At 34.4% G+C, this 11,795-nt stretch overlaps 1 protein-coding gene across 1 annotated transcript in view; it reads right to left on the minus strand.

Annotated features, from left to right (window-relative positions):
• Positions 1-11,795, minus strand: part of RSRC1 (arginine and serine rich coiled-coil 1) — a 329,184-nt gene that overhangs the window by 51,359 nt on the left and 266,030 nt on the right. Inside the window, exon 7 of the mRNA XM_023755153.1 lies at positions 5,070-5,138. Within this exon, the coding sequence (XP_023610921.1) occupies positions 5,070-5,138 (69 nt within the window). The remainder of the gene's footprint in view (positions 1-5,069; positions 5,139-11,795) is intronic.

Consider the following 11,795-nt stretch of genomic DNA (forward strand, 5'->3'; position numbering starts at 1 on the left):
TTGAATCATATTTATTTGAACACTAATGGTAAAGGTTGTGATTTGTGTAGGCTGCTTAAAGAAGGGGAATATGTACTGGAGTCATACTGCCTGGGTTTGGGTACTGGCTTCACCACTTATTAGCTATAGAGCAAGCTATACAAGGATAGGAAACTCCGTACCTTAGTTTCCTATCCTCCCTATAGTACAGAGATAATACAGCACAAACCTCAGAGAGTTCATGAGGATTAAGAGAGTTAAAATATGTAAAGTACTTAGAATACTGCCTGGCACCTGTTTTTCCTTTTAGCTAATGGTACTTTTACCTTCATCTTGGCCAAGGGATTAACAACAACAAAGATAAAATTAAGGCTAATCTATTTTCCCTCTCGTGGATAGGATGCGGCAAAAGGATTGATGAATTTCAATTGAAACAAATGAAACTTGAACTACCTCATATTATGTTCCTATTATCACTGTCCACTGTTGCCTTGATAATTTAGAATGGGTTACCTAATACTTTTGGAAACAAAAATATTTGAAATAGGAAACTAACAGATGGGCAGAGCTATTGTGAATAAACACAAGGGGAGAAAGAATGAAAAAGCTACTATACTTATGCCACATATAAATTCATATTAGAAATTAAAATGCAAAAAAGACTATTATGCTTATAACTGGATTAAAAACATAATTAGAATGCTTAAATGCATACAATGATATAAAAATAAAATACAGAAAATCTAAAGTTATGCTAAAGCTTTTATAATACAAAAATAAATCAAAAGGGTTGAAATGATTGTTAATTTTGTGTAGTCTGAACATTTTCAAACACATACAGAGAAAAAAGTGAAAGTAGAACTCAAGTATTTAGTAGGTCAAAGAATAAGAAAGATTTAATACTATTCATTTTTCCTAAAAAATAATGTAGAATTAGAAAACAGTGCTTAGTTTTAAAGAAGGAAACTATAAACCTAAACTTTAAATATTCAGTTGACTTTTACTACTAAATAATGTACTCTTTACATAATACAGCTAATATGGAAAGAGATAGAGAGTAAATGGTTCAAGAAAGAGGGTCCATTCTAACGTACTGGTGATGTTCAGGACAATCTATTGAGCTGTACAACGACCATGAAGAGCACTCTAAATGGGGACCCACCGTTTAAAGGGTAGAAGGCAAAGTAGTTACCCTGGACAAGTTTTGGTGAGTAGCCTGACTTTGATCTTGGATACAATACTTGCAAATATAATTATGATATGGATTTAAGAACATTCAAAGAAAAGGGTTGAATAATAGATTGTATTTGAAAGGCAAAGATCTTGCTATACTAAAATAGTAGCTCTTTTGAGATAACAGAGAGTGGATAAACGGAGCTGGGTAGATAACATCTATCTGCATTTTAACAATGCTTTCAATCCTGGCTGTATATTAGCATACTGAGAAATTAAGAGATGAACTGTATTAATGATATGATAGCGTGAATTACTAGTGGCTTATAGATTGGAAATTAAAGATTATTATTCTTTCAGATACAGAAATATATACACATACACATATAAATTAGCTCAGATTTTAATTGCAGCTAGGTTAATTATATAAGGAAAATAAACGTAGTTTATACATTAATCATTTTCAGAAAGATCAACTTGATAGCATTCAAATCTCTAGGCAACCGATAAGAAAAAATTTTGAAAGCAAACAACAACAACAAAGAATGTAGCCAGTTCCCTCACTGGTTTAGCTCAGTGGATATAGAGCAGGGGTCCTCAAACTACAGCCCGCCGGGTGTTTTTGCCGCTGCTGTGTGCATAGGAATTTGTTCATAGTTTTTTTTTAAACTATAGTCCGGCGCTCCAACGGTCTGAGGGACAGTGAACTGGCCCCCTGTTTAAAAAGTTTGAGGACCCCTGATATAGAGCGTCGGCTTGCCGACTGAAGGGTCTCAGGTTTGATTTTGGTCAAGGGCATGTACCTTGGTTGCGGGGCACATCCCAGTAGGGGGTGTGCAGGAGGCAGCTGATCGATGTTTCTCTCTCATCGATGTTTCTAATTCTCTATCTCTCTCCCTTCCTCTCTGTAAAAAAATCAATAAAATATATTAAAAAAAAAAGAATGTAGCCAGTGATTTACTTTTTCTTTTACCTACAAAGTATAAGCAAAGGAAAACTACTGAATGAAACACATATTTTATCTTTTAAAATTATTGTCATGTTATTTTACCAGAATTTTCCTTCAACATTTGTAGTACTAATTTTCTTATGTTTTTTGTATGCACAGAAAATTCAGTGAGCTCAGATAAAGACTTGATAAATTCATACTAGCAAACATTGATAGTATTTTGAAATTCACTGGTTTCTTTTTGAATGGCTGTAATTCTTTTGAGAAATAGACTAAGTGAGTGGGGTCCTGTCTTAGAAAAGGGACATAAAAGAGTTGGGTTACACTCTCAACCAGGTTATTTGGAATAAACTACAAGCTCAAGATAATTTATGTAAGCATGGATTTAAAGAATGAAGAGTGAACTGATCATTTATTCATTCATGCAATAAACAAGAAACTGAGTATCTACTATGTGCTAGGCATTGTGGATACTAAATCCTATATAATCCTAAAGTCCACACTAGTTAGGATAAAGAGACTTGAAACAGCTATGATTGGAGGATGTGCTTTTTCAATAACTCTCAGATGACAGACTAAGTGCAAGGTCTGTATGACTTAGTGAAAGTCTATGTGAAAAAATACTTTCAAAAGAATTAAAATACAACATTCAAGTATTTCCAGTTACTGTACTTAAAAAAGCCTTAACAAAATTTCCTTTTAAAGATTGAACCAATTTAATGAAAAAAAAAGAGACTATTAGAAATATCAATGTCACCATTAAAACTTTGTTAGATTTCTTTGCATAAATGAGGGATTTTGAAGTGTTTGAAACGTTTCTTTCACTAGGGCATGTGTTCATATATATATTTAAAAATAATCACAGTACCATCCTTTTCTAATTGATTATAACTCCAATTAAGATTTGAATTAATGGGATTAGACTAATAACTACTGAAAGATATATTCACTATGTTGGTTGGTAATAAGTACCACACTTGTAATTTACAGTACCACAGTGTTTTATAAGGGCTATTATGTTATTAGTTAATTTCATTGATCAGAATACCACATATTATTGGAGCACTCAAATATTCTAATTTTCTTGGACTATTTTGCATCTAGTAGCATATCTATTTGTACTATGGGTGACCATAAGCATAACTGAAATCAGATAGATTGCTTCCACTAACAGTGTCAAAATGTACACTCAGCAAGTCCAAAGAAGAGTTTTCTACTTAGGATTTTTGCCATTGGAATTCACTTGTTTTCTAAACCATAAAATTAGTTGATCTAGGACAAGAACATAAAGCCACGACTTATGGGGGTCAAATAAGATAAGAATACTGCACATTTATATATATAAAATAGTCCACATGTAGTTTGAATCTACTTATTTGTTGGGTTCTGCCACTTAAATCTACACAGGTTGGTTATGTTATCTTCTTCCTTTTTTTGATTTGTTGATTTGCTTTTGGGGCATGACTCTCATGGAATACTGCTTTTAATCATTCTAACCCATCATACTCAAACATTTTAGGTTCTATTGGCTCTCAGCTCACATTTGAAAGTTGGGAATTAAAAAATGTTTCTGGCATAATATATAAAAGATATGTATTATGGCAAAAATTTCAATTTTCAGATTTAGAAATGGCACTCAAAGCCAATATTCAGAACACATTATCAGGCTTCAACTTCTTGAAAGCTCACAGAGGAAATAGTTACTCTGCTAATTAGCCAGTAAAGAGACATGATTGCAGTCCAAGTGAATCAACTTAACTCACAGGGAAAGCGTTGCCTGGATCTTGCTTTCAGCACTGTAATTTAGAACGGTTATCTATAAAGCCTATGTGAAGAAAAGAACGCAACATTTTCACTACATAAGTCACAGCAAATAAAGGGGAAATAAAAATTTTTAGGGGAGATAAAAATGAGTTAGATTTCTTTGCATAGTACCTTTGGATGGTGATTTCAATATAATTAAAAGAAAATATTTAATCTAAAAAACTATGACACGAATTTCTTAATTTGTCTATGACTATTTCTGACATTTCATATTTTATTGTTTCCTCTTAAGAGCTTTTCTATTTAAAGTGTTTTTTTGTTTGTTTGTTTTTTGTCATGGGGACTTTTCTTCATCACTGGCAAAACATCAAAACGTACAGATAAGTTTGATCCATTTCTATGACTGGTTTTGATGATTTGTTAAGTATAAATATAAAAGTCAGAAGGAAACAAGCCAACACCAGCTCTACTTTATAACTTTATATCTTCCTAGTTTCCCCAGAATATATATTAGGATGCTAATAAACTAACATTTATGTTAACAAACAATAATTAGTGTCTAAGATATTGAGTATAGTGTGATATCATGTCATAGTGTAGGCTCATGCAGTAGCATGAGGTACTTCTAATTTCACTACATTTTATGGTTTATTCTTTTTTTAACATATTTTTATTGATTTCAGAGAGGAAGGGAGAGGGAGAGACAGATAGAAACATCAATGATGAGAGAGAATCATTGACTGGCTGCCTCCTGCTCGCCCCCTACTGGGGATCGAGCCTGCAACCCAGGCATGTGCCCTTGACTGGGATCGAACCCAAGAAGACCCTTCAGTCAGCAGGCCAATGCTCTATCCACTGAGCCAAACCAGCTAGGGCGGTTTATTCTTTTTTTTTTTTTATATTTTATTGATTTTTTACAGAGAGGAAGGGAGAGAGAAAGAGAGTTAGAAACATCGATGAGAGAGAAACATCGATCAGCTGCCTCCTGCACATCTCCTACTGGGGATGTGCCCGCAACCCAGGTACATGCCCTTGACCGGAATCGAACCTGGGACCCTTCAGTCCGCAGGCCGACGCTCTATCCACTGAGCCAAACCGGTTTCGGCTAGGGCGGTTTATTCTTAAATAAATGAAGAAAAACATGCCCAGTAGCGATCCCTCATTATAATGAATGCTTCAACACAAAATGAACATATGTCTTTACCTTCCTCCTTTCTTCTCTTTGCTTCTTCTTCATTTCTTTCTTTGGCTTTCAATGCTTCATCAGCTTTTGCTGAAATAAAAACAATAAAATTTCTGCACTTATTTTATGTCTGTATCATAAGTGAAAATATTGGGGAAAGGGAAAAGAAATTCCTTATATATTTTTTGTGAAGTTGTCAGAAGAAAACAACAAACGGGCTGAAAATCTGAAATATACCATTTACAAAACTTATTCAGAATTTTAGAATATTTATTTCAAAACTTTGAAGCTTAGTTCAAGCTAATTTCTGTACAAAAAGGCAAATGAATTTAAGCAGCATAAGTTTAAACAATGGCATATGAACTGGGGAAAGCTTCTGGTCATCTGATTTGTCAGTACAGTGCATCTGTTTTAAACTTCAGAGAAAAATTCTTAAGCTACAATTCACATTTTAAATATGAGAAGCTTACAATATCTTTGGAACAGTATCAAATTAGGTAGCATATTATTTTTTCCCCCATTGCATATCATAGTAGCAGTTCTTTATTCATGTTATGACAGCATTTGGTAAAAAGAATCTTTTTCCCTCTAGAAACCTCTTCCCTTATTACTTAATTATCTACTAGTTGCTCAACTGCAGGGGTTTTCAAACACTTTACTACAGATGTTAAAGAAGATTAAAAATATACAGCACAGTAACAAGGGACTATCAATATACTCTGTAAATTAATTAAATTTCTGTTCTAGCACATCATTTATTCCAAAGCATTAACGTCTCAAAGGAGCGATTCTCCTTTATTGCCGTCTCACTGCCTGATGAGTGAACTAAGTGAAAATAAGTCTCTAATAGCATTATAGTTGATGAAATATTAAGTTAAAAAAGTATTGCCTTGTCAAAAGAAAAAGAATCAAACCGTGCCAGCATTAAACTTTGGATGAGCCTTTATTATAATAATAACAGTAATGTAAACTGTGATTTAAAAAATAAACACACTTGCTCTTCAGTTTTTGCTGCATATCTTTTTCCTATGCAAAATCAACATATCCTTCAGAAGTATAAAACCTGGCTTAAAGGGGGAATTTAAAGAAAATACACATCACATACATAACTATTTTTCTTCAAATTTTATTTTTCTTCACCATTAATATCGACACTTTCTTAAAATATAAAACTTATATAATGGTGTTGTGAAGTGCTATATCCAATTACACAGACATCTGTTTCCATTTACAAGCTTTAATACATACTTAGGCTGCATTTAAAGTCATGAAATATTAAAACTTTTATGCCACTCTGTATCACTGCAAGAATCTATTAAATTAGATAATAAAAACAAACCACCAGTAACTCTAAAGACTTTTACTTCATTTACACTTTATTCTCCCTCGTAGAAGGACAAGGATAATAGAAATTCCATTTAAATTCAATTTTGGTTATATGTGTAATTGTAGATATACCCCTTGAGTCATGTAAAATGCTCAGCTTATGTTTCTTTCAAATTATCCCGCTCAGATTCACATTCTACTCCTTACAACCATCTTCAATATGTATTAGCGGAGCTCATTAAACTGAAATTTAATAATGCAAACATCAGGTGGATTTCAAGAACCTCCATTAACAATGTAAGATGGATTGCTTATATATAGCTCTTGGGCCAACTGGGCACAATTTAAATTCAATAAACTACCCTGCCTAAATCTGATTTATCTATTTCACTATGCCGGTTTGTCCTTTCTTACTGATTTGTTGTTATACATGGACAATTCATTGGAATATTGTTTTAGATGTTTTTTTTTAAACTGCAAATGGCTCTTGTGCTGTGGTTAAATATTTTATGTAATTGAACTTCATGCTGTCAATCAAGATTCCCAAGTATGTGCATATGTGTATGTTTATATAAATAACTTTGAATTATATCAAAATTGCATAGGTAATTAATTTAAAAAGCACACATTTGAGAATTTTATTAATAATCAGTGCGTTTTCTACAAAGAATCTAAATAAATTCATTTGAGGAAAATTTATTTATTCAAATAGAGACATTAGGATAAACTCATTGATTATTAAGGGACTTGGGAAGAAACATCTTTTTCTTTATGTCTGCTTTATTATATTATTATTTAAATGGGATTAGGAACAAATGTATGGTCATTCATACATGATTTAGTTTATTGTAATTTTTTTAATATTCTCTAAAAGGCGGCAATCCCATTTTATAAATGATGATACTAATCTCATTAGATGAACCAAAAAAAAATGATACTAAAGTGGTAAGATCTATCTTTTTTTATTTTTATGATTCCTGATCATTCCCTTTGGATTTTACATTTACCAAAAGTACTTACATCTTCCACTAACCTTGTTCACAACTTCCAATCCCTTGGCTCTTCCAACCCCCCCCCCCCCCCAGGCTAATAGTACCCTCTGGGATTTGCTTCTTTCCCTGGCCCAAGGCAACCATTTCACTTCCATGTTCATAACGCCCTTATTTTCCTGATTCCTTTGTTGTTTGCCAAGCTGTTACCAATACATCTGACCAATTTTTCCTATTTTTGCTGCAGAGGCAGCTTACAAAATGGTATATAAATGTTACTGCTTTTACCAATGATTTAGAAATTAACATGGATCCTTCCTTGTTGTTCCTCCTTAGTCAGCACCCCTGGTTGGTTTACATGCTCATTTCCTACAACTTATAATGCTTTCTTTACTACAAGTGCCATAACCTCATACCAGCTCCCCCAAGTCACTAATTTTTTTCAGCCTCACACCCATTCACCTCTATATCTTAATCAACCCTTACTTCTTTTTTGCCTTGAATGGAAAGTAAACCATTCTCCTGTGCTTTAGAATCTATTCCTTTCCATTTCCTTTAGGGTTCTTTCTGCCTCTTAAGATTCACTCACTCTTGTCTATGCTTAGACTATAAATACATTCAAGGCTCACAAATCCTGTACAATATTAACTCTTCTTTCAACCAAGTTACTGCCTCTTCTTGTTTCCAAACAGACTTTGTCCTCACAGCTTTTGCCAGAGGCCCTAAAAACTCTGCAATTGCCAAATTTAACAGTTACCTCAGTTTTATCCTGTTACAGTCTCTCCTTTAAAAAAACAACAGCTAACCAGCCACATCTTTATCAAATCCAAACTCTTTAGATGCCATCTAAAGCCCCTCTCAGTCTGACTTCAATGTAACTTCCAGCTTCATCACTCACCACTCTTCTTTCATTACTTCAAGGATACATGGCCTTGCTGGGCCATCCTGCCTTTTGTTAGTATTATCATGCCTTTGTTCTTACTGGGGTCCCTACCTCACTTTTTCACTGAGAAAATTTCACCAGAAAGTTTTAGTTCAAATGGCATGCTCTTCTTTGAAACCTTCGCTGATCAATGCCCTATGTCCCCAAGTGGATCTGACTGCTCCCTCCTTGCTTCGTAGGCACTTCAATACCTTCCTTATGAAATGTTTATACTTTATTCCTTCATTACAGAAATATCCATCTCCTTGAGAGCTGAGCACATTAGTATAAGTGACAGAAATTGTTAGTATTCTCTTTTTCATGAGTGTTTAGCCAGACTACATGTTCTTATCTCCTTGAAGTTAAGTGGGGCTATTTACTGAGTTCAATCCAATGGAATATGAACATATGTGATGGGTATCATGTTTCCATACCTGGCTTATAAAAAACTCCCATGTAATCCTCATTTTCTTTCCCCATTCATTGGCTGAACAGAAGACCTACGGATGGTGAACCACAAGATAAAAGAAATCTGGGTCACTGAATTTCTACAAGGAACAGAAATGCTTTCCTGATAACTTGTCTTATACAAAATATATTTTTATTGTTTTAAGATGCTGAAATTTGGGGGTTAACAGTTAGTGTTCAATGAATATTTCCTAAACAAGTGAATAAAAAGGACTTTGAAAGTTAACACAAATATCATGTTGTTCCTTCTAAAGTGAAGTCTCCTTTCAGAAAAGAAGCCTCCTATGGCCATTTCATTTGAATGATGGAGATTAGAAGACCAGCTGTAGAGGTGATGGGTGAAGTAGGGGACTATTCAGTATGTGGTGTCAAGGGCATATTATGAGAACTTATTCTCATCTTTACTGACTTTACTTAAAAATTCCACAGATATAGGACTTTTTAGATTATTGTGGCTGTTTGCTTAAGTCAGATTTTAAATAATTCAGGGAAGAACTTTACATGCCCTATGAGAGAAAATCAATTAGGTCAAGAATTGGAAAAAATAAAAAGGACTGACAAGGTATTCAATGCATCCCCTATTTTCAGAAAGGACTGTATTAATATTCCCAGAGAAGATCTTTTAATAAGGGTTTAACTTTTCTCCTCTGCGGAAATCTCATCTGGAAGTTCTTTTCCATATGGAGCCCAATTTCTGAAATTGTACCAACATGAATAGACCAGAAATGTTGAGAAATTTTTAAAAAATAGCAAGCATACAGGTTCAAATCTATGGAAAAAATGGTTAAAAAAATCACAGCCCAATCATATTCAGAAGACTTACACAGATATGGGAGAAACTCCAAAGGCACTTCAATTTTAGAGTCAGTAGAAACCAAGCACAGGAGGTAGGCCTGCCTGGGGCAAATGTTAAATAGGGAATTATGAATGGAGCAGCTGAACAATGGCACCTCCCTTGCAGGGTAAATAGGGTATAGCTATTACTGGAACACAGGTTAAAGCAGTGCGTGTAGGAGGTACTAAACCCAGTGAGGCAAGGGCTGGTCACTACAAATGCCTAAAGGACTGACAAGCTACTAATGTGTTCTTACTAGCAATATACAGGATCGTCTCCTGACACGATCAATGGAACTGGGTATAATGAGTTGAAATGGCAGGACTACAGGGACCGTCAAGTATAAAAATGAACAGCCAACTTAGAATTACCAGAGATTCAAGGAAAACCAACCCTATGAGAGACAAAACAAAAACACAAACAATAACACTCTACTAGAACAACAAAGCAGAGGAATGAGAGTCGACAAGGCAAACAGAATTTTTTAGACTCAGTGTAAATGCCTTTAAAAGTGATTTAATAAGATTAACTGCGCCTTGAAAATTAAATTGCGATCATCAATATAGAATTCCATAAATGAACTGAAGAGCAGGAGAAATAGAGTTGAATGTTAAATGCATGTGTTGGAATATCCTATTAAGGAATTTTCTCTGAATATAGTGAAAAAGAACAATGAGATTCACATACAGGAGAAAAGTTAAGAGACAAGATCATCATCATCATTAAAGTTAACATTTACTGAAGCCTTACTATATATGCCTTTGTGTTTGTACATGTGTGTGTAATTCACTTAATTCTCAAATTGGCTCTATCCCCCATTTTCATAGATGAGGAAACGGCAGCACAGAAGTAAAATAACTTTTTCAAGGTCACTGAGTTAGAAGAAAAAGAAAGATCCACATGTTCCAACATCTGTCTAAGAAGATATTGTGAAATACTATAAGGCCATTAAAGAATGAGATAGGCCCTGACCGGTTTGGCTCAGTGGATAGATCGTCGGCCTGCTGACTGAAAGGTCCCAGGTTCAATTCCAGTCAAGAGCATGTACCTTGGTTTCGGGCACATCCCCAGTAGGAGGTGTGCAGGAGGCAGCTGATCAATGTTTCTCTCTCATCTATGTTTCTAACTCTCTATCCCTCTCCCTTCCTCTCTGTAAAAAATCAATAAAATATATTTAAAAAAAAAAGAATGAGATAGACTTGTATGTATTGATAATATGGAAAGATCTTCATCACAAATATTAAGTAAAAAAACAAACACAGGTTGAATAACAATATACAGGATGACCTCATTTGCTAACAAAAACAAAACAAAGTACATGAGCACATATGTAAATGCCTATGAAGCAAACAGGAAATCTGTATGGAATAGTCCCAATTTACCTGCCCATGTGCAGAGATTTCTACCCAATCCAACAAGTGTGCTCTTTACTTTATTATATTACCTTCATTAAAAAATATATACATATTCTAATATTAAAACTAAAAAGTTAAGAAAATCATTCTCTTGAGATATTAAAATCTTATAATGCTCTAATATAAATTTTGGAGCCTAGAGAAATGTTCTAATAGACTATAAATAGAAACATCTAGCAAAAATGTGTATTTCTCCTTATTTCAGTTTATTATAATAACAGTGCTTTTCACATTGACACTATAAAAAGTGATCAAGATACTTGGGTATTTCACGGCATTGCTGTGTCAAAATATTTTAAGCAATGAATGTAAAGCAGGATGATTTGTAATCAGAACACTAGTATTGTATCCAGCCCTGCCCATCCTGTCCTTCACATACGTGTGGACTTTATTGGATCAGACATCCAAATACATTTGAGAAAATTTTCTGATATTTTATTCTTTCCTACATAGTGACACATGTTTATTCAGTTTAAATGTTGTCATATGCTTTTAAAAAAATGAGTGTGAGTAAAAATGATATAATATAAAGTGCCATTTTCTAAATAATTCTAAATATGGGTGTTTTATCCAGATAAGTTATCCCTGTTTATATTTTCCTAGAGGCCCGGGGCCCGAATTTTGTGCGGGGGGGGGGGGGGCGGTCAGTCCCCTCAGCCCAGCCTGCACCCTTTCCAATCCAGGCCCTTGGGGGATGTCCAACTGCAAGTTTAGGCCGGCAGTCAGACATCCCTCTCACAATCCTGGACGCTGGCTCCTAATTGCTCACCTGCCTGCCTGCCTGCCTGGTTG

Source organism: Myotis lucifugus, unplaced genomic scaffold (assembly GCF_000147115.1).
Source record: "Myotis lucifugus unplaced genomic scaffold, Myoluc2.0 scaffold_70, whole genome shotgun sequence".
NCBI lineage: Eukaryota > Metazoa > Chordata > Mammalia > Chiroptera > Vespertilionidae > Myotis > Myotis lucifugus.